Genomic DNA, 23,330 nt, shown 5'->3' on the forward strand with positions numbered 1-23,330 from the left:
AGCTGATTAATGCTGCGTGTATTTTTAATATGCTGGTTCTCCTGTTTGATCTGTGCTAAATGATTCTTCTCTGATGTGTTCCTGGGTTCATTTTGGCTCTTTATGAAAAGGGGATTGAAATGGACTGTTTGTTTTGTTGCCTTTTTTTTTTTTTCCCTCCCAGTGGTCTCATCGTGGGCTGCTTTTCCAGCTTTCACAGGTCGTTTTCCCCAGCAGGGCTCTGCCTGCCACATGGAGCACTTACACTTTATTGCTATTAATTTGAGCACTTTGTTGGTGACATTACTCTAAATTCATCCCTCTGTGTGCAGTTGTGGGAAATTTTGAGAGGATACAAGGTGGGAAAACAGCATTTTAGGTGATGCTCAATCCTTCTGTGCAGTTGCTGAGTGAGGCTGTGACTGTCACTGAATGGGACTCAGGTCCAGCAACACCTGAATGAGAACAAAACCAGTCTAAAATGCCAGGAATGTAATTAATATTTTCTGTGCCTTGTCACAGGATGGCTGGGACTGGTTGATATGAAGAAGATGACTTTAATTGCCAGGGATGTGTGTGCTCAGCCCACAGCTTCCTCCCCTGCAGTGTGAGATGTGGTCATGGCTGGGGAGGGATCTGTGGGCACAGCTGCTGCTCCATCCCATCCAATGCCCCCTGGCATGTGCAGTGCAGGAGGGAGGCTCATGCCCTTCATGCCTCCTCCAAAATCCACCCCCAGCACTGGATGTGGCTCACGGGGTGCAAGCCAGGAGCTTGTTCCATCTGTGAGCTGGAGGATCAGCATTTCCCCTTCCCAGGGGCCTGGTGGAAGGGAAGGAAGTTGATGATTTTTTAAAATATGTATTTTTTTTCTCCTTTCTTTTGTAATAACTGCTCATTTTCATGGCACAGGCAGGAGTTGTCTCCAAAGCCCTGCCCTCACCCTGCACGTGGTCACATCTGCCTTCTCCCTGGGCACGCTGTGTTCCAGCAATAACAGGTTTGTGAGGATGCTTTCATGTAAAGGTGCAAAAGCAATGCTCAAAACCTTCAAATGAAAGCTTTTATTCCCTTCTTCTGAACACTCCTTTTTGTCAAAATCAGCAAAACATATATCTTTCTGCAAAAGATCCCTTTTCCTTTAATGGGCTTTTCCATTGAAAACAGTTTAAACTTGATGTTCTGTTCCTTCCCTCCAGTTTTTTCAAAGCTCCTTGGGCTTTGAAAACTTCAATGATTCCATTTTCATTCCCTCTATTTAAAAACATGTATAGGTATATGTATATATTATATATATATATATATATATATCTTTTTTTCTGCTAGCTGAAGGTCTTGCCTTTTATCCCAAAGCAAACATAATAGATTGGGTTTAAGGGTGTTATTTCTATGCGCCAAAATAGACATGCTCATTTGAGTTATTTGGGGGAAAAACCAGGATGAATGCACCATGTTGGGCTCTGAGGGAGCAGGCAGGATCTGGGGATTTTTTCCCTACAAACCCAGCTGCCTCCCCAAACCCATCTCAATGCCAGATGGGTGAATAATGGGGCAGAGGCACCCACAAATTCACCGTGCCACAGGTTTGGAGCATTCCTGGCTGGGGAAGGGACAGGAGCTTGCACAATGCCCCAGCTGGCAGTGCCTGGGGGGCAGGAGGAGGGGTTGCCATGCACCCCTTCCCACCCCAAACTGCAGCCTGGCCTCTGGGCAGCTGGGCTGGGGGCAACAGGAACCCGGGGAAAGCATAAGGAGGGTGTGCTCCAGTGGTTTCTCCAAGCTGGAAGGTGGTGGAGTTGAAATGGAGCACACTGACCTGCTGGCTGGGTGTGTCTCACTTGCTGCCAGCACAGGGGATGCTTTGCTGGAGCCTCCCCAGCTTTGTGCCCTGCCCTGCCGTGGCCAGTGGGTTTTTTTCCCAGTCCCAACACTTGAGGAAGGATCTGAGGGGGAATTTGCCATGTTTTTTCCCAGTCCCAATACTTGAGGAAAGATCTAGGAGGAATTTGCCATGTTTTTTCCCAGTCCCAATACTTGAGGAAAGATCTAGGAGGAATTTGCCATGTTTTTTCCCAGTCCCAACACTTGAGGAAGGATCTAGAGGGGAATTTGCCATGTTTTTTCCCAGTTCAATACTTGAGGAAGGATCTAGGAGGAATTTGCAATGTTTTTTCCCAGTCCCAGCACTTAAGGAAGGATCTGAGGGGGAATTTGCCATGTTTTTCCCAGTCCCAACACTTGAGGAAGGATCTAGGGGGAATTTGCCATGTTTTCCAGCTCCCCACCTCACTTGGCCATGGGTGCTCCAGCACTCCCCTCCCTGTGAACATCCCTGTCACATTGAGATCTGCCCTGTGGGGTTTTCCAGCAGGGCAAATCTCACTGTGACATGGGTGTTCACAAGGAGAAAAGTTCCCAGACAGGGCTGGGGGTGCCCAGTTTGGGTCTGGGGAGCTGCTGGGCTGTGTGACATCCCCATGGCTGGCTCAGCATCCCCTGGGCCACAGGGCCAGCTGGCACAGGGAGCAGATGGGGAGGTGGAGCTGGATGCTGGGCCAGGTTTCAGGCCATGATAAAGCAAAGTGACGTAGAAAACTAAATACCCGTTATTGGAGAAAGGCAAACAGAGCCTTCCCCTGCCTCCAGCCTTGCTGCCTTCAAGGGCAGGCTGCACGCCTGGCATGGAGCTCCCTGCAAAAGATGTTCTCTCCTTAATTTGCTTGCTTTGTCTTGGCTGTGCTGTTGAGAAATCCAAGTTTGACTCCAGATAATGAATGACAAACATTTATCTGGTCTGAACTGTTTTATTCTGAGCGTTTTCTTCCTCCTGGAAGTTCCCAGTGAGTTGTTGACAGCGTGCCCTTTGACGTGGATTAGTGCTGACACCTGGCAGTTGGATCTTCCCATCCTTTTCACATCTTGCTTGTTCCTTTTCAAGGGAGGCTTTTGTACGTGTCTGATCCATTTAAAATGAAAGATAAACAACAAATGGACCATTCTCTGAAGGGACAGTCAGTTACAGGGGTGGTACTGATTTCCCTGTGGAAGGCAGTGAGCTCATGGGATGGATGGAGTGACAGGAGAGAGATTTCCCCAGCACCTCAGTTTGGTGGCAGGGGATGTCTGGAGCAGTGGCTCTCCCTAATTTTTGGTTTAAAGACCCCTTAAAAGCTTTCCAGAAGGTGTGTGGATGGTGAGTTCAAGTTCAGGGACTGGAGAATTTCTGCTCTCCTCTCTGCTTCACCACCCATGGTTTTGTGGTCCCTGTGAGAGGATCCCCTGTGTCCACTCTCAGGATGTACATGGGCTTTGTACATGAACTTTGGCATCTCTCCCACCTGTATATCTGTAATTCCAGGTGATACATTTATATTTTCAGTGGGTGCAGTGTTGGCCCTGTCAGAGCAGAGTCTCAGGGCTGTGTCAGGCACTGGCAGCTCCCTGGTTCTGTAGGATTTTGGGTGCCTCTTTGCAGGTGGGGCTCAGATCCTCCTTTCACTTTGTTTCTTTCTGACAGCAGGTCTGGTGGAAGAGGAGGCACTGCTCCTCCTCCTGCAATGCCAAAACAGTCATTATGAAGCCCTCAAAAATGAGGAAATGGTTAAGATAGAAATGTCAACAAACCTCTCCTAGCTGACCCATTGGCTGCAGAGGAAGCTCTGTGGTTTGGAGCATTTCTTTGACTCAAAGATCAGGCTTTGGGATCAGGCTTGGTTTTGCCAGCCCCAGACTGAGTGTGCTGCTGTTGCTGAGGATAATTCCCTCTTGGTGATGCTGGAGGGCTCAGCTCTGGCTCTGTAAATCACTGCTTTGCTTTCAGCATCTTGACTCAGGCTTGGGCTCAGCTCAGTGCCTGAGCTGTGGGTGAGGTGGGGAGTGCTGCACAGGGCTGCCTCCATCCTTCCCATCACACTTTTAAAGGTTTTGTGATCCTTCCCATCACACTTTTAAGGCTTTTGCCTATTTACAGAGGATTTGGGTGTTCTGTGGCACAGGGCTGTTGTCTGTTGTACTTCCCTGAATGACCTGGTATTTATTGTGGAGGTTTCAGAGAATTGGCTTAGGCTTTAAGTTACTGTTTGTTTGTGGTTGCTGAACTTGTGCTGTTTAATGGAAACATTTCCCTTTGGTAGGAGAGCTATTGCTGGAAATAAATATAGGTAATAAATACCTCTGTGTGTGGCTGAGGCAGGAGCTGGGACAGATGGAGCTGCAGTGTCCATCCACAGTGACTCAGGAGAGGGGAAAGAGAAGCTGATATTCAGCCCTGAGTGGAGTCATCCATGTGCCGCAGGGCTTGGGGCTCCAAGCAGAGGTAAGGGGAGGCAGGGGCTGGCAGGTGGGCTCTGCCCCTCTCTCTGTGCAGAAGGGATTTATGCTCTTTAAATTCATGCCATGGCTGGAAGAAGTTCTGCAGTACAGCTGAGCTGCACCATGCTGGCTGCTCCCCTCTGCAGATGATACTGGATCTGCTGCAGTCCCCTGTTTCCAGTGATAAGTGATGACTTTCTCCATCCAGGTGTCTTTTTCCATGACGTGTCCCGACCCATATCAGTTCCCTCTTTGAAAGCTTGGCTTCTCCTCCATGGATTTGCCAGCAAATTTTGTCTGGCTGCATTATCTACGACCCAGTTTGGCAGGTGCTGGCTGGGAACAAAGGTGTGAAACAAGTTCTGAAGGTGGGAATTTAAGTCACTTGCTCTGAGCTGGAGTTAAAGGCATCACTGTGCAAAGTACAGCAGGGCAAGTGCAAGGCTGCATTATAAAATAAGAGAATAAAATGTAAGGAACAGGAAACTTCTCTTCCCAGCTCAGATGACATTTTCCTTGCTCTGTCCCAGCAGCTCACGTTGTAACTTACAACTCCTTGTCTGGCAGGAGTTGTGGTAACTCCAAACCAGCCCATAGCACTATGTCATCATAACCTTGAAACAGGACCCAAATGGCAAAACCTGCCCCAAACCAGTTGTGATTACTCATGCTCTGTGCTATCCCTTTCCCCCGCTGGGCTTTCTGCTATGGTAATTCCACTTATTAAGCAAGGAGACAAAACACCTTTATTAAACTTGGAACCAAGCTTGGGAGCAGTGAGAGGAGCAGGACTCGCTGGCTGCAGGCTGTCAAAGGGTTTTCTTCTCTTGTCTCCCTTCCTCTGCATGGCCTTTAAAGGGAGGGAGAGAGGAACAAAGATACTTTGCTGTTTGTGATGAATAAAAGTCTGCATTTCAATATGTTTGTTTAGAGTAGAGAAGAATTAGGGATGTGTATTGGGAATGAATCCTGGGATTTGTTGGGTTTTGCTTCATCTCCAAGCTTGAAAATGCAAAGAGCTGAGACAAACTGGGGTCATAGCTCAGGCTCTGGAAAGTTTCTTTTTATTAACACTTTCAGTTGGTGTTTATTAACACTGTGGATAAAAAGGTGCCTTTGTTAACGGGTCTGTCCCTTTGCTGCTTGGCTGGAGGAGCTGAATCTTGAAAGAGCTGCCCTGGGCACCTGCTGGAGTCACTGATGAAAGTTTTCATTCCAGATTTTCACCACAGGTTTAGACATAAAACAGCCTGAAACCCTCCAAAGCAAGTCTTCTTTCTCTTTCTCATTAAGAAAAAAGGTTTTAAAAAGTTGTGAAAATGCCTCTTGCTGTCTGTGTGCCAAGCCATGAACGATGAGCCCCTTCCCTGTGTGGAGAGCATTTCCTCTCACAGCAGTGTGACCCCTCCTTGCTCCTTCTTCTGCCTCCTGTGGGTGTCCAGGTCTCCCTTGGAGTGCATCTCTCAGCCTGGGGAATGATTAGAGCATTTAAAAATAATTCCTGCATGCTGGGAGAGAAACCTGGCCCTGATGCTTGTGCTGTCTGTAAAGGTAAAGACCATTCCCAGAGCAAGGTGAGGGCTGTGACAACATCCAGGAGCAGCTCCTGCTTCCAGGAGATGCAGAACACTCCTCTCCTTGGGGAGGATGCACTCCAAGCATTTTTATACTCAATTATGGGTTGTGCTGTTGCTGTTGGCATCTCCTTGCTTTTGTTCTGTCTTCCCTCCCGATGTAAGAGTGCTGTAAATGAGGGAGAAAGGAAGGATAACTTGTGGCCACATTCATCCCAAGCTGGGCTGAGCTTTGGTGGCTCTGCCCAAGGTCAGAGAGGCAAAGCTGCAGCTCCCTCCATGCACCAGTGAGGAGCTGGTTACACCTGGTGTAAAGGAATGGAGTTATGGCTTCACAACAAAAACAGCGCTGTGTTTTGCAGTGAGATCAGCCATGTGTGTGTTTGGCACCTCCCTGGGAACCTCCCAAGAGACCCCAGCCCTGCAGCTTGTACATGGTGTACCTGCTTGGGGGAGGGAGGCTGTCACTGTCCTCACCCTTCAGCAGCTGATGGCCCTGCAGCAGATGTGTCACCACCTACTCTGGGATTTCTGTGCTCAGCAAAAAATGGCTTTCCAGCAGCCTGGACTTGGCCATTCCCTTTTGTTCTCCCAGGCAGTGTGAGCCACGGCTGGGGATGGCAAACCCTGCTCAGCAGCACCCATAGAGCTCCTGGGTTGGGTTTTCTGTGGGTGCTCAGATCCAGGCTGGCTCTGGAAGGAGCAGCTTGGGAGTCACATCCATACACTGGGAGCATCAGGAGTTGATTGCAGTGGCTTGGGAGAGGAGGCTCTGTTGTGTCTGGAGGGGAGAAGGCTCTGGGAGGCTGCATGCCTTGCAGCAATGGGTTTTGGTTTGAAGTAGCTGAGTGGTGTCAGGCAAATGTGCAGGCAGGAGGCAGCTCCTGCCTCTGGGCAGATCCATCCCTTGCAGGCTGGACAGAATCCCTGCTCTGCTGCATCCCTGGAGTGTGGGGTGGCTGTGCTGCTGCTCCTGCCCCTGCCTGGATCTGCCAGCAGAGCAAGAACTGAAAGTTTTGCTTCTCAGCAGTGAAGAGCAAACCCAGCTAAAAGGTTTGACCCTGTTCTCCCTTGTTGGGAATGGTAGGATGTGATCAAGGGGTGTTACCGAGCTCATCTCTGTTTTCTTGCTGGTTATTCACACAGCACAACCTTACAGCCCAAACACAAACACTTGGAAGGACGGTTCCTGCTCAGGGTTTGGAAGGATGGTTCCTGCTCAGGGTTTTCTCTGAAGAGCCTTAAATCTCCCATAAATTAACGTGTTCATTCATTAGTTGCAGCTCCTGCCTCTGGGCAGATCCATCCCTTGCAGGCTGGACAGAATCCCTGCTCTGCTGCATCCCTGGAGTGTGGGGTGGCTGTGCTGCTGCTCCTGCCCCTGCCTGGATCTGCCAGCAGCAGCAAAAGAAAGTTTTGCTTCTCAGCAAACCCAGCTGTTACTCAAACAAAAGGTTTGACCCTGTTCTCCCTGGTCCTGCCCAGAGGAGTCTCTGGGGTAGGATGTGATCGAGGGGTGTTACCTGAGCTCATCTCTGTTTTCTTGCTGGTTATTCACACAGCACAACCTTACAGCCCAAACACAAACACTTGGAAGGACGGTTCCTGCTCAGGGTTTTCTCTGAAGAGCCTTAAATCTCCCATAAATTAATGTGTTCATTCATTAGTTGCAGCTCCTGCCTCTGGGCAGATCCATCCCCTGTTCTCCCTGGTCCTGCCCAGAGGAGTCTCTGGGGTAGGATGTGATCGAGGGGTGTTACCTGAGCTCATCTCTGTTTTCTTGCAGGTTATTCACACAGCACAACTTTGGAGCCCAAACACTAGGATGGTGGAAGGATGGTTCCTTGGAAGGATGGTTCCTGCTCAGGGTTTTCTCTGAAGAGCCTTAAATCTCCCGTAAATTAACGTGTTCATTCATTAGTTGCAGCTCCCCGAAGCACCGAGCAAAGTTTGGGAGTTTAATTACTTTTTGCAGGAATCGGAGCACGCAGAGCCTTCAGCAGATGATTATAGTTCATATTATTCATGCAGCTCCTCATAATCCCCTGCTCTGCTGGGCCATGGTCGATAGAGACTAAAATTGGAATCTGCTCATAAATTCCCAGCCCCATCCCGTGTGAGGTGTCTTGATCATCCAGTGAAAGCATTTTGCTGACAAAACAATTCAGTTTCCTGAGAGGTGCCACGCAAGAGTATCTGTCAGGAGGGGATGAGCTGCCAGGGTTCTGTGTGCTTTGCCAAAGTCAGTTTTCACCCTGTTTATCTCTAAACCCGGCGTTGGGCTGGCTGTGTCACACACTGGGTGGTAAAAAATACAGAGATTTTCAAACAGAAACATGGAATATTTATAGGGTTGCAGACGTTTGTGGAAATATTAGCGGGGAAAATTTAATCAACTAAAGTAGAACGCCAACAAAACTATTTTTAAATTAATTAAAAGGCTTGGATTCATTTTTATTTTTTTTTTAACTGTGGAGGTTTTAATCCTCAAGTATGTATTTGGTCTGTTTGAAGTTACTGTAGTTTCTTGTATCATAAACATTTTAGGGCCACATTCCTCTCTGTGCACGGTCTGCTTCGTAAGAGACCCCGGAGGGTTTGTCTGCCTGTGGAAACTTATTGTTCTATAGGAATGAATAATTCCTCAGCTGCAGCTGTGTAATCCCCCCTGCACAGCTTTCCTGCCCTGTTACGTGGATCTTAATGACTCCAGGACCCCTCCTGTTCTCCTGACATCTCCTTGTCCCATCCATGGGAGCTCCTCAGGTGTTGTGCTCCAGCAGAGCTGTGAGCTGGGGATCTCCTGGTGCAGGAGGAACACTGAGTTAATCAAAATCCATATTTTTCCTTTTTTTTTTTTTTCCCTGATGTTTACAGGGTTTTATCCTTTAGTCTCCCAAGACAGCTTTACACCTGTGAGTCTGACTTTTGATGCAGCTTTACTGGGGAACGAGCAGGTTCAAAGCTCTCTGCACAGGTTGCTGACTTGTTTAGCGTCAAAAAGGAGGAAAAAGCAACAAAATTGCTCTGTGTGGAGGAGCTTTCAGGAACTGCTCAGATACCACATGCAGGTGCAGGGGAGGGCTAGAAATGAGCAGTCCCAGAGACTGAGCAGCCTCTGCCTTTGGGGAGGGTCTCAGGGTTCTGGTTTGTTCATGGCTGGGGAGGCTGTGAGCTCTGGTGAGGAGTGATCTCCATCCCTTTGGACTGACACAGGGGTTTGGCTGAAGCCCCAAACCTGTCTGCTCCAGGCTGATGAAAAGTGCCTGTGAAGCTGCTGGTGACCCCAAAGTTGGGACCTTGGCTTTGTGCTGCTTTCCAAGTGATAAGTGAGAGATTTCATCTGATACAATATTCCTCAACAGATGTGTTTAATCTTCTAATGACGTTACAAGTGATGTATATGAATTGAGAAATTGTTGTTTTTTCCCCCTTGTTGACCTGTAAAAGCTTTTTATGGAGCAGTACAAGTGATTCCAACACACTTAACAGCATTAATGTGAACAAAGTTCTCTTCACCATCAGCACCTGACTCTGCAGAGCCTGGAACTTGATGGAGGCTGAATGTGGTGCACTCACTAACAAAGTGAATGCAGAATAACAGAAGACACTCCTATGTGTATATAAATTTTTTGGGGGATAGGCAGAGATACTCTTCCTGCCACTTAGGCTTTGCATTGTAGCCTGAAGTGAGAGTAAATTACAGGTCTGAGCACTTGAGTGCACCTTCATGATGCAAGAGTTGACTCTCATTTTGCGCTGACTGCTGTCTGGATGGGAATGAGTCCTGGGATTTGGCAGAACTCCTCTCTTTGGGAAGCTCCAATGCGCCAGCTCCTCTCTGGGCTGTTCTTGCAGGAGCTCTCAGCCCATGGCAGATGTTCCCCAGCTCCCTGGGGGAGAGCTCAGCCAGGCTGTGCCCTCTCAGATCTGCTGCAGCTGTGGGGAAAGGTTGGAGGCCAAAGCATCCTTACACTGGGATAACAGCTCCTGCACTCAGAGCATCAGTAGAGTTGCATCCAAGTGAGGAGTGATGGAGCTGAACCCAAATTCCAGTCCAAGGCAGACTGGACCACACTGTGGTGCATCAGAGACATGGAAGGGATGGGCTGGAGCTCAGGGAATTGTTTGACAAGGGCTGGGTAGGATGGGACCTTCCCTTTTGACAGCTGGCTCTTGCCTACTGTCACCATCCCATTGTCCTGACTCTCATCCCATTGTGGGGAGGTTTGGCACATCAGTGCCTTGTGCTGAGGGGATGAAATGCCTTCTCAGGGGGAAGGGAAAGACAGAGCAGTGGTGCAACACAGCTGTGCCTTTGGCTGTAATGAGGAGAAATTCCCAGTGCAAAGAGCAGTGCCTAACTCTTTAAGGGGGATTTGTGTTTTTGGGGGAAGAACTGAGGCAGTGCAAACAAGGAGAGAATAGAACTGCCAGGCTGGCTCAGAGCAGAGCTTCACCCACCCAGGAAAGGCCAGAAGATGATGCCAAGAGGACAGGGCATGATCCTGACTGTTCTGGACAGAGTTTCAGAGCCTTTCCCATCAGGATGCTTCCTCCAGATCCCTGTGTTTAACAGCCACCAGTGGACCTGTCCTCTGTGAGCTTTTCCAGTCCTGCTTTGAGGCCACAGGTATTTCTGGCAGCCAGAACATCCCCTGACAATGAGTTCCACAATTTAATTACAAGGGGAAAGGAAATGACTTTGGATAGATTTTTAAACCTGCTGCCTGATCTCTTTGTTCCTGTCTTGTCAGGAGTGGTGCCTGCAGAGGGATTGAGAAGGGGAAATGGGAGAGAAGGTCGGACTTGAATTTGGAAATGAAGTCTGGGGAAGAGGGAAAACTGCTAAATTAATATAAAAACAAAGCCTTTCCAGGGATGGGATGCTGTTGTGTGCAGTGGTTTAAATCCTTTGGGATGTCTGGGGAATATTTGGGGGGTGAGGTTCTTACTGGGCTGTGTTGGCTTCAGAGCTGCAGGTGCCAAACTGGGGCTGCACCTCTGGCTCCCAAAAACCCAACAGCACCTCCAGGTTAGAAATTATTTTGGTTTTTTTTTCCCTTTCATCTATTCTGGAGAACAGAAAATGTCTGTCTCCTTGGGGATGCCTTTGCAGCAGGACAATAAATAGCATCTGTGGGCCTCCACAGCTTGCTCTTACAGCTGCATGTTCTTATAATCAAAAATGTGCACCTTGGGTTTTCCAGGCTGGCTCCCAGGGAGCAGCTGAGCTCATTCAGGACCTGCACTGGTTCAGGATGTCCCCAGTTAATGTGGTTTCACAGAGACCTTCGTGCCTTTCACAGTGTTGGCTTCTTTACCCTTTGTAAATATTTCACCTGTTTTCTAAATTATTCATTCATTAAGTGGCTTGGAAAGGAGGAGGAATGGTGCTTATAAAATGTGTGAAAACTTAAAACACTGCAAAGCTGAAAGGATGTGAAGGAAGTAATTTGAGGAAGGATTTTTCCATCAGAACCAGCCCGGGTTAATTACTAGGAGGGGATGGGAGATGAAGGGATGTGGGGTGTTGATGGATCTGGCACAGGCTGGTGTGTTGCTGGCGTTTGCAGAGTTGGGGTTTGCATTGGGATGGGATTTGGAGGCTGACATCTTTATTAGGGGTGGATAGGGGAGTTTGAGGTGGCCACACTGAGGGGTCACAGGGCACCCTCAGACCTGGAGGTTCTTGGCTGTGTCAGTGCTATTTACAGCCATGGTGTGGACCCAATACAACATAAAACATCTATTCTCCAGCTTGTTGCTAACTTATGGCTTTTGCATACTAAAAATTAATTGATTTTAGGTTGGGGCTAACTGAAATTGAATATTAAATCTGTCTGCACACAGCAGTGTGCCCCTTGCTTCCCAAACAAGGAACCTTTCCTTCCATTCCACCTTCCTCCAAGCAACAACCAGTGAAGGTGAAATACTGTTCCTGAATGGAGGGAAAGATGTTTGGTTTTTTATGCTGCCTAAATTCTTGGACCTCAAAACATCCTTATGCTGTTAATGAATTAAAGCCTGTCAATCCCTTCATGAGCAGAGGTGCTGTGTTTTATCTGTGATAGCCAAGTGCTCTGAGCTGTAGTGTGGTGCTTTGTGGGGAAGGAAGGGAACCTTGGTGGTTTAGCAATGGGGAACAGGCAGAGACGAGCAGGGCTGGGAGGCCCTGGGGGGCAGGGGAGCACCCTGAGATGGGGAAACTGAGGCAGAGCAAGGATGAGTCAGGACAGCAAACTGAGAAGAGTCAGAGCTTGGACCAGTGCCTCACCCCTGAGAGGTCTTTGCCCTTGGCTCCCTTGCTGGTGGTGTTATCCCATCCTCAGCACAACCCTCCCACCATGACTGTGCAGTCTGCAGTGGGACATCCTGGGGCTCATCCACCCTCTTCATTCCTTTGCCTTCACAAAAGCTCTCAGTGAGGGATTTTTGAAGGTTATCTTCAAAAGCAAAACAGCCTGAGAAAACTGAATAAAGGCTCCTAAAACCCAGGCTCTGGCCAGAAGCCAGGACAGTGTTCCCTGATTTTCCTCTGTAGTGCTCATCCTCTTTGCTGTGTTCCCAGAGCCCAGGGCAGATGTTTGTTATCAGTTCCTGTTCTGGCTCAGGACATTGTCACCTTCTGCCACCCGGCTGCTGTGGGGACAACAAAGTGTCCTTTAAATCAGCCCTCAGGTTTCCATGGCCTGCTACATCCTTGTGCAGCCCTTGTCCTGGATGGAGCTCAGATTCCAGTGCTGCTGCCTGAATCTCCCTCCTCCCCTGACCCACCACAGAGCTCTGGGGTGTTTTGGGGCTGCATCCATGTGTGAGCAGGGCTGGATGCATTTGGGGTGGGCAGGGACCGTGGGGGATGCTGTTCCCCTACCTGGGACCACCATCCCTTCCCAAAGGTCTCTGGGGTCATGGGGGAGGTGGGGTCTTCAAGGAATTGACCCTTTTGGGAGACAACTTCTGGATCTGTTGAGCTGTGTCACAGCACACACTTGGGGTGATTTCACAGCTGCTGTCCCCATCACTAGCAGAACCAGGCTCCACCAAGCAAAAGGTGTTTTGCCAGTGTTATTTTGGATTATTGCAGCATTTCTCACCCTCCTGGGGCACTGCCATTGCAGTGGTGTCTGTTCTGCTGTTGAATTTGGCAGCTCAGGCAGAGCCTGACCTGAACTGGGGCAATTTTGATGGGCAGGAGCATTGGATGGAAAGCAGTGGGTGCTACAAAGTCAGGTTCAAGTTCAAGGTGCTGCCATCCTGCTGGGGCATAAGTGATGGGGCAGAGCTCCATGGTGCTGATGGGGACCATCCTCAAGCACTGCCCTGTCCATCCAGCCATCCATCTGGAGTGTCAGGATGGTGGCTCTGGCTTTGATGGAGCACAGGGGTGGTCTCCACATGGAGCTGCTCATCCCCCTGTGCAGGACCCTGTCAGTGCCTCCCATGCCATTAGAATGGACACAATGCTCATTTTCTTCCCTTGATCAAGTCTGGCAGGTCCAATGGTGCCACATGTTGAGTTCTGAAAGGGAAGTTTGTTTTGATGCACGTTTGACAAACTCCAGAGTGCTTTTGCTCAACAAGTTTTTGTGGTTTCTGCTCTGGTGGGAGAGAGAAACCCAAGTGCCCAAATCGATATGGTTCTGCTTGGATAATTGAGCTGGGAATTTAGTTCATTATGTGAAGTGGCTGCTGAAGTGGATAATTGGATCTTGAGGTGTTTGTCCTATCTGATAGTTTGGATTGAAGAAAATTTAGGTGCAATTTCACAGGTGTATAGGGACAACATGGCTTCTGTGGGGATCCTGTGGTGCAGTAATAAAGGTAAATAACTCACAGTTCTTTGTGTGCTAGAAGAACATGGATGACAAGAAAAAGAGCTTTAAGTCAAGTTTTCTTGGGATGAGGACCTGGCCTCTCCTATTTCCCTAAAGTGCCCTGAATACTGACTCTTCTCAGGCAATAACAAACACCAGCAGTTGTGTAAAGCCCCTGATGCTTTATGCACTATTTCTGCAAATAATCCTTGTTTATAATTCAGTCTTGGCAGAAGAAGACTTTAAATTATTAAGGCACTAAATATTTTGCTGTGAAAGAACAGAGATAAAGCTCTTGGCAGAAACAAATTGCCAGGGAGAATTTGTTCTCTTCAGTGCATTTGGGGCTTTAAAGTATTACAAGAAATAACGTGTGGGGGGACTGGGAATTCACCACTTGATCAAAAGATTTGCTTCTCTCCTAAAAAAGCAGCTGTTCAGTGCATGCTTTCCAGCACCCCTAGAAATAATGGTGTCCCCAAAGACAATGTTTGGGTCCCCAGAGCCATCTCCTCTCACCACAGGACTGAGGGTGGTCTGCTTTAGGTGTTGGAGGTCCCTGTCCTTCCTCCAACTCTACCACAGCTTTTGGAGTACAGTTTTCATGCTCTTGGTGCTCCCCTGAGGGCAGATTTTTGGGGATTCTTCCCTTCTTCAGGAGTGGGAGATGCTGCTGCCAGTTTGTCCTGTCAGAGTTTGTTCTGTGGTACCAGGGCTGTTCCAGTGGTGTGGAGTGGAGGATCTCAGAATTAAAGACCTTGCAACCTGTTGCTGATTTTATCCTGATATTACACACTTACTGCTTGTCAGCTCCTGGAGTCAGAGGGTGGCTAGGTGTGTGTATGTACATAAAGACATTGTTTACAGCTATATATAGATACATTTTAGATAGTTATACCCATAATCTTGTAGCTCTTTGTTGCAGAGATTTCAAGCTGTGGTGTTTCAAACCCCAGGGTGCTCCCAATGTGGTTTTTGTCCATCATCTCAACATTTTAAAGCAAAAATCATCCTTAAAGTGGTGATGGGAGTATGCAGAGGGAGTGGTGATGCCCTGTGGTGGTGTTCGCAGGGATCTTAGGATGAGGGAAGAGATGGAGATGACTCCATGTTTCAGAAGGCTTTATTTATTATTTTATGATATATATTATATTAAAACTATACTGAAAGAATAGAAGAAAGGATTTCATCAGAAGGCTAGCTAAGAATGGAAAAGGAATGAATAACAAAGGCTTGTGGCTGACCTAGACAGTCCGGACAGCTGGGCTGTGATTGGCCATTAATTAGAAACAACCACAAGAGACCAATCACAGATGCACCTGTTGCATTCCACAGCAGCAGATAATCAATGTTTACATTTTGTTCCTGAGGCATCCCAGCTTCTCAGGAGGAAAAATGCTGAGGAAAGGATTTTTCAGAAAATATCAGTGCCCTGGCACAGGGTGCCCAGAGCAGCTGTGGTTGCCGCATCCCTGGAGGTGTCCCAGGCCAGGTTGGACGTGGCTTGGAGCAGCCTGGAAGCTGTCCCAGCCCACAGCAGGAGTTTGGAATGAGATGGGCTTTAAGGCCCCTTCCAACCCAAGCCATTCTGCAGTTCTGTGGTTCCATGCCTCTGTTTCTCTTTCCTTGCAGGAGATCTGTGCAACTGCAGCTCGGTGGGCAGCGCCGGATGCAACCTGACCACGGGGCAGTGCCACTGCCTGCCTGGCTACTCAGGGCCACGCTGCCACAGCTGTGCCCACGGCTTCTTCCCCCAGCTGGGAGGCCAGCAGTGCCAGCCCTGCAGCTGCAGCCCTGCTGGAGCCACCAGTGAGCAGTGTGACCAGTGAGTAACCCACGGTTCTGCACACAAGGCATCGGGATTTGGGGTGGTTTGGGTTTTGGGCAGGAGCGGGTCTTGTCATCTGTGCTGGTGTTTAAAAGGAAGAAAAATAAACAGGAGGGAAGCTGGTCTTAAAAAAAATTTATGAAGATTATTCTTCCTCATTCAAGAGCTGAATTACAAAAATTCAAGAGCTGGCCAGTGAGTAACCCACGGTTCTGCACACCAAGTGTTGGGATTTGGTGTGGTTTGGGTTTTGGGCAGGAGTGGATCTTGTTGTCTGTGCTGGTGTTTAAAAGGAAAAGAAATAAGCAGGAGGGAAGCTGGTCTTATAAAAATTCATGAAGATTGTTCTTCCTCATTCAAGAGCTGAATTATGAAAATATCTGTGGTTGTGGCAAAAGCCCTGGCAGCCCCCAAGGGAGCTGACTTGTGTTTCGGAGTCGCGTGGAAGCAGAACCTCTCCCAATGCCTTGTGCGTCCCTTAGTCCCTGTTGGACTCCTGAGCTGGGAGGGGAGCAGAGGCTGGGGGCTGTGGAGGGGTTTCTTTTCCAAAGGGATGGGTTTTATGCCAGAGGCAGGCACAGCGTTGTGCTCTGCCCTCGCTGAGCACTGCGGTGGAAGCGGTGGCCCGAGAGCAGAGTCAGCTCCTGCCTTGCCTGGTGTTTACAGGCAGCAGAGCTGATGCTGGAGCTCTTGTATAATGAATGTGTTCCTCTTCATTTCACCTCACCCACCCTCATATCTTGCCTTGTGGAAGCTGGCACGCAATGGTTTTCCAAGCAGGGATCTGTCAGCCATCAGAGGCAGTGCCTGAGCTGGGGGATCTCTGTTCTGCAGGATCACACCCAGCAGCAGCCCTGAGCCACTGGCTCTGCACCTCGTGCTCATGGGGACAGCAATTGCAAAGTCTCTCCTTGGAGGAGACCTCAGCAACCACCCTGCAGCAACTTCCAGCCTTCCCAGGCTGCCTTTTTGTCTTCTAGGGCTGGGTCTGGGCTCAGCGCGTGTTGAACACCTGCAGGTCCCTGCCAGGACAGGGGCTGAGTCAGAGTCAGAATGCTCTGCAGGGACATGCTGCCTGTAATTATTTTATACATTATCTTCTCCCAAACGACCAAACCCTCTGTTGATGTCCTTCCTTTTTGTTTCAGTGTTGCATTTTTCTGCTTGCATAAGCTCTGACAATTCAGAACTTAAAAGTAGCTCTCCAGTTGAGGAAAGTGAACTTCTTACTAAAAGAGGTGATTCTTGAGGGTGGGAAGGATGAAGTTTTATCACTTTATTTTTTTTTTTTTTGTGGCTGTTTTAGTATGGGAAGATGTGCCTGGAAGCATCAGGGTTTGCCACAGAATTGAAAGTGTGATTGTGGTCAGATCTATTGGAAAGGTGAATTGGGCAGAAAGGCAGATGAGGCAGATCTTACCTTTGGGAACTGGAAGAGGAGGGGAAATGCTGATGGAGCAACTGGGTTAACTGGGGGGGAGTGTTCTTGCCCCAGCTGTGAGTTGCTGGGCAGTGGGTGAAGCATGGACACGTCTGGTGTCTCCCCACGTCTCACTGCATGGGGCGAGCCAAGGAACGCCCTTGGGAGCTTCAGGTGAGATGCTCTGAGTTGTGAAGGAGAATGAGGTGGAGCTGGAGCCATCTGTGTGGAGCCAGAAACAGCAGGGACCTCCCCAGCCTCTCCTCAGCACCATTTCCCAGCCTGGAGGGATGGGGGAGATGCTCATTCTCAGCCATTCAGAAGAGACAGCACAGGGCAAGACGTGCAGGGAGATTTGGGGAGGGGGATGTTGCTGACAGAGATCACTCTGTTTCCCTTCCCGCCCCACAGGGGTTTGCTGCAGACAGAGATGACCTCTGGGTGTTTAAAAAGAGAAAAATAGGTCAGTTGTCTGTGTCGCAGGGCTGGGGGCATCAGAAGGGCTGCTGTAGTGATGTGTGTGGGAAAATGGAGTGGGACACAAAGGGCAGCAGGGCAGGTGCTCCCCCTCCTCCTGTAGTGTCAGATGGGGCACCAGGGCTGGGCACAGCTCCTGCTGCAGCTGGCAGGGCTGGGGGCAAGCACCAGGGATGGGGGGATCTGCCCTGATGGGTGGGAGAGCCTCCCATGCATTGCAGGGCAATGGGTGTGTGAGTGCAGGAAGGGATTTTTGGCTCTCTGCTGGCAGCCCTGGGTGGCTGCTGAGCAGTCCCTGGAGGAGCAGCAGTGTCCCTCAGGCAGTCTCTGCTCAGGGATGAGGCACGCAGGCATTGCCCAATACCAGCAACCAGCTACTGTTTTGTTGACATGGAAAATCCTGTGAGTTGTACGATTTATTTATTTAATAAAGCACCAGCCCAGCTCGACTTGCACAAGCGAATTCCTGAGTGAGGCTTCAGAGGAGAGCCATGGCTGTTCCACTGGGGCTCTGGGTGGAACAGCAGCAGAGATTTTGGACTCTGACCCTTTCTAAGGGTTCCTGATTGGAGGGGCAGAGTGCCCAAAGGCCGAGCCCTCAGGGCACACAAAGATCCCTCTTAGCTTTCAGTCAGCTCACCCAGGCTTTTATAAAAGTGCCTTTTAAATACAGCACCACCATATAATGATTATTTGTATTATTTCTCAGCACGCTCTTGGGCTGGCCAGATGGCAACCCAAGTGCCCTGTTTGTTAACCAGACCTCAAATGCAGACCATCAAACAAAAATTAAAAAAAATCCCTTTCCTGAGGCGCAGAGTTGATTTTGGGAGTGAACATTGACCTGACATGCTGTCGCTATGAATGGGCTCCATGGCTGCTAATCAAAGCTCTGTTTTGGTGGTGCTTTAAATTTGATTATCTAGGAAGATCCACACAGATCCCCCTGTGGGATGGCAGAGCATTTCTGTGCTCTGGTTTGGGTGGTTTTTTTGCTAGATGAAAAGCTGTGTGTGGCTCAAGCTGAGGGGCTGAATGGAGCCCTGGGCTGCTCAGAGAGGGCTGACACATCGTGGGGAGGGGAGGGAATTGTCCCTGCTGTGGTTAACGCCTAGAAACCTCAGAAAAAATCACATTTCTTTGGGCTGGATGTGGTGCAGATGCTTGCTAAAGATAGCTGTGGCCTGGAAGTGTTCACAGTCCATGGAGGAAGGGTGGGGAAAGAAAGAAGCTGAAGTTTCAAGGGCCATGGTCAAGGTCAGAGTGGTGGAGAATGAGCACGGTGACTCATGTGGGTGCACATGAGGGCTGGCAGGGCTGTGTGCCTGCTCTGGGGACAGGGACAAGTGGGGAGGGTGCCTGGCAGTGCCCTTAGCCCATGGGGATGTAGCCACAGCCAGGAGCTGCATCTCTCACCATCGTTTGGACCCCTTGAGTTGAAGGCTGTGCTGTGTCCTCTGAGGAGAGCAGAACCTCCCAGCCTGGCGGGGAGTGGAGGTGATCAGTGCTGCTGGGGAAGGTCCCCATGCCCCGGTCACCATGGCCTGACCACATCTCCCCTGTGAGAGTGATCAGTGCTGCTGGAGAAGGTCCCCATGCCCTGGTCACCGTTCCCAGCCCACATCTCCCCTGTGAGAGTGATCAGTGCTGCTGGGGAAGGTCCCCATGGCTGGCCAGACCACATCTCCCCTGTGCGATTCTTTTCCCTTTTTTCTCTCATGTGAGCAGCAGTCCTGTGCCTGAGCTCTCATCTCTGGCTCCCTGAGGCTGGGCAGGGAGCCAGGCAGAGGCAGCAGGAGTGGGTTGGGGTTGGTGGTCTCCAGTCCCAGTAGCCAGGGTAGCACTGGGGCTCCTCATGGTGTTTCTGACCCTCTGCACCCTTTGGCACCCCAAGTGCCACCCGTGTCCCCAGCTGAGCCAGCACACAGAGCTGGGATGAGCAGGGAGAGGGAGGGAGGTTTGTGTGAGGAGCCTTTGGTTCTGCAGCCCTCATTCCCTGGTGTGAGGAGCTGTGCAGGCTCAGCTCTTCAAACACACTCTGAGATAATTCTCCATGCAAACCTGGCTGTGGGGTGTGAAGGACCAGGACTGCAGGCAGCACCAGCCTGGATGAGGCAGCATCCCCCTCCTGAGGAGCAGGAGATGGCAGATGACTCTGCAGTTTTTGGTTATTTTTACCTTGCTGGCAGCGCTGCCCATCCCCATGTGGCACTGCAGACATGGCCCGGGGCAGCCCAGTGTGACCCAGCTCATCTGCAGGAGGGCTGGCCTGGATTTACCTCCTTTGAGGTGTTTATCCCAATTTCCCAGCCCAGCACTGGGGTGTGAGTGGCTCTTCCTCCCCTGAAGCTGTGGGGGCAGCATGTTTAGCCCACGAGCAGCTGGCCCTGCGTGGGTGCTCCTGTGGGTTTGGGGTGTGAGCAGGGAGTGGAGCTGTGAAGCAGAGATGCTGCTGAGAGATGCTGCTGCCTGGCAGGAGGGTTCAGCCCTCAATTCCCTGTTTCCCTGGCAGGTTTTGTTTTTTAAACTTGGTTGTAGGGAAGAGAAGTGATGCAGCAGTGCCTGGGAACAAGGGGAGAGCTGTGGCTGCCGTGGGTTTTAGGGATCACAGAATCACTGAATGTTCTGAGCTGGAAGGGACCCACGAGGATAATCCTGCACAGACACCCCAACAATCCCACCCTGTGCCTGAGGGTGTTGCCCAAACATTCCTGGAGCTCTGGCAGACTTGGGGCTGGGACCAATCCCTGGGGAGCCTTTTCCAGTGCTCAGCACCCTCTGGGGGAGGAACCTTTTCCTGGTATCCATCCTAAACCTCCCCTGACACAGCTCTGCCACATGGTTTACCTAACCCCAGGTTAACCATCTAAACTGGCTTAGGTTTTCCCAGTTCCCTTAAAAATCTCTAAACTAATCATGCACATATGCTGCCACTGTCCCTAGAGCAAAGAGATGCCTGTTAAACTGGGGGCTGTGGATCAGTTTAAGTTGCTCCCTCTGCCTGTGCCTCAGTTTCCCCACAAGTAGAAGGGAGTGGGAAGCAGAACTCCAGCAGACAGCCTGAAGGTGATGTGTGGCCTCCTTTGGTTGCTGTGGGCTGAAACCCCATGCCCAAGGGTGCAGTGCTCTGCTGCTTTGCTGACCCAGCAGCTGCAGAGACAGCCCTGTGATCCCAATTCCTGCATGGCTTGTGCTGCAGGCTGGGCATAACTCATGTGAGAGAGAGCTCCTGTCACTCATTTCCAGTGGAAAAAAAAGAGAAAAAAATGATAACACACATAGAAATACCCAAGTGTTAATACAGAGATGCTTTGCCCCTCCAGGGGACCTCAGGCTTTGTGTTCACGTTAAAAGGAGTGAAGGCAGAGTGTCCCTGGGCATGGCTGTGCCCTGGAGCAGGGAGGGCAGGGGCCATCCCTGTGTGCTGCCTTTGTGGTGGCATTCTGTGTGGAGAGGCTGATCCTGTGACCCCAGCTCGTGGGGATTTGCAAGAGCCTGGACAAAGTGCTTTGTTGAGGCCTTTGAATGAGGGCTGGGGGTTCTGGGGGACCTTGGGAAGCTGGGCAGGGAGAGCCACACACTGGGATTGGGGAGCTGGTGGGATGTGGGAAGGTTCAAAGAGATTGTGGGGGCAGCCTGGTGTGGCACAGTCTGGACACACCTTGGACCTCATGTGAGGCAGGATTTGGTGGCGTTTTTCACTGCTCGGGAAATGCAGGTCCATTGAAATTCAAGCTTTTTGTGGAGCTTCACCAGCCTGCAGGGCTGCTGGCCGTGCCAGACCCTGGGGGTTATTTGGGGGAAGTGATGGAGTTGTTTTGCATCGATAAAATCTTCATTTTCTGTCTGCAGAGTGTCATCACACTTCTGAAATGTCTCTTTTGAGTGGGATCTCTTTCCATCCTGCTGCATTTCAGCAATCCAGTAAACCACACCAGGCACTGCTCCCCTTTGGAGATGTGACCTTGGGAGCTGAAACCCTCAAGGACTTGTGCTTTAAAACCCCCCCAAAACCAGACAAACCCCCTTTTTCTCTTTAAAAAGACTGCTGTCCCTTTTATAGATTGGATGAGCACAACTGGTGGCTCATTATCTCCCAGTAATGCCTTGTCAGCATCACTCGGCAAGAGAACAGATCTTGTTTTGTAGCGGAAATTATTACATGTGAACGTCAGAAAAGCAGAAGAATACCCTGTTAAAGCCTATTTTTCTGCATGTTTAATTATCTAAATCTCTCCCCTATTGCAGCCTCTCACTTCCTTTATATCTGATTAGCTCTCCTCCTCCTCCTCTCTCCCCCCACAGGAAGGTAAAGGCACCTGAACCCATTTTTATTCAGTTGCAGGCAGGAATGGGAAATGAATGAGTGACTGGACATAGCAGCAGGGAGAGGTGGATTGTTATCATCTCCCCTATGGTAATTATGGCTTCTCAGAAATCCTGTTATTTTGGGGATTTTCCAGCAGGCTTTGCCATTCCTGTGTTGTCTGTTGCAAACTTTGCTGCTCTGGCAAGCACTGACTGCCCTCAGAAAGAAATATGGGCTCTGTTTAGGTTGTTTGGGGCTAAATTCTGGTTCAGAGGCAGTGCCCAGCCTGTACTTCAGGCACTGCTTGTACCCTGGGTCTTCTGCTGTCTGAGGTCTGGGGATGGAGGGACCCCTTTGGGCACAGTGGATGTTCAGTGGAGACCACCCCATCTCCCTGGCACCCCACTGATGTGTCCTTCTCTGGTTTCCTGCACATCCCCAGGGTTACTCTGGGAATCCAGCACCCACCAGCTGAGGCTGAGACTTTGCTGTGAGTGAGGAACTCGTGGAACTGTGCAGGATCCCATCCAGCCTCCCTCTGCAGGGTCAGTGTGGAGTTTCCATTGCCTCCCCTCCCCTCCTTCAAGGGCACCTCACCTGGAGGGCACAGCCTGGACATTCCTGGCTTTCCACGGCTCTGGTTGGAGATTCCTGGCTTTCCACAGCCCTATCTGGGGATTCCTGGCTTTCCAGAGCCTCCTGGCTTTGCATAGCCCAGCCTGGAGATTCCCAGCTTTCCACAGCCTTGGCTGGACATTCCCAGCTTTCCAGAGCCCAGCCTAGAGATTCCTGGCTTTGCAGATCCCAGCCTGGAGATTCCCAGCTTTCTGCAGCCCTGCCTGGAGATTCCTGGCTTTCCAGAGCCCTATCTGGGGATTCCTGGCTTTGCACAGCCCTGGTTGGACATTCCCAGCTTTGCACAGCCCTGCCTGCAGATTCCCGACTTTCCACAGCCCTGCCTGAAGATTCCTGGTTTTCCACAGCCCTGCCTGGGGATTCCTGGCTTTCCAGAGCCCTGCCTGGGGATTCCTGGCTTTCCCCAGCCCTGGCTGGATTTTCCTGGCTTTCCCTGGCTGCTGGGGGAGCAGGGGCTGCGGAGGCGGCGGTGGCCAGACAAGGTGGCCCTTTGACATTTACAGAGTGGCCTTTCAGAGCTGTGAAGTGTTGAAGTGTCCCTGCTCCTGCCCTACAGAGCAGCTGCCATGCCCCAGCACGGAGTGAGGAATGTGGCGCACAATGGGCCAGTGTTGGCCCCCATAAAGCTCTGCTTCTTGTGCCCTCCACAAAGGGGCTCAGAGCTGGTGGCTGCTGCAGGGCTTGGCCCTGGCCCCACTGACTCTCCCACAGAGCCACCTCAGCCACCAGCAGCTTTGGGTAGGGGCTTTTTCCTGCTCTCCCCTTCCCCACGTGCTGATATTCAATGACTGAGTGACAGAAAAGTCAGCACGTGGGTTGGGAGGGTGCTTGGTACCCTCAGGATGAGAGGATGGGGCCTCAAGCTGCACCAGGAAGGATTTCTCATGGGAAGGGTTGTGTAGCATTGCCAGGGAGGTGTGGAGTCCCCATCCTGAAGGTGCTCAGCAGACAGGGCATGGCACTCAGGGCTCTGGGGATG

At 50.4% G+C, this 23,330-nt stretch overlaps 1 protein-coding gene across 1 annotated transcript in view; it reads left to right on the top strand.

The window, feature by feature from the left end:
• The window catches only part of MEGF9 (multiple EGF like domains 9), a 47,225-nt gene that overhangs the window by 8,158 nt on the left and 15,737 nt on the right, over nucleotides 1-23,330 (top strand). The window contains exon 2 of the mRNA XM_054284505.1: nucleotides 15,314-15,506. Coding sequence (XP_054140480.1) covers nucleotides 15,314-15,506 — 193 coding nt within the window. The remainder of the gene's footprint in view (nucleotides 1-15,313; nucleotides 15,507-23,330) is intronic.

This window comes from Melozone crissalis, unplaced genomic scaffold, assembly GCF_028551555.1.
Source record: "Melozone crissalis strain CALT ecotype California unplaced genomic scaffold, PUWL_Pcris_2 ptg000041l_1, whole genome shotgun sequence".
NCBI lineage: Eukaryota > Metazoa > Chordata > Aves > Passeriformes > Passerellidae > Melozone > Melozone crissalis.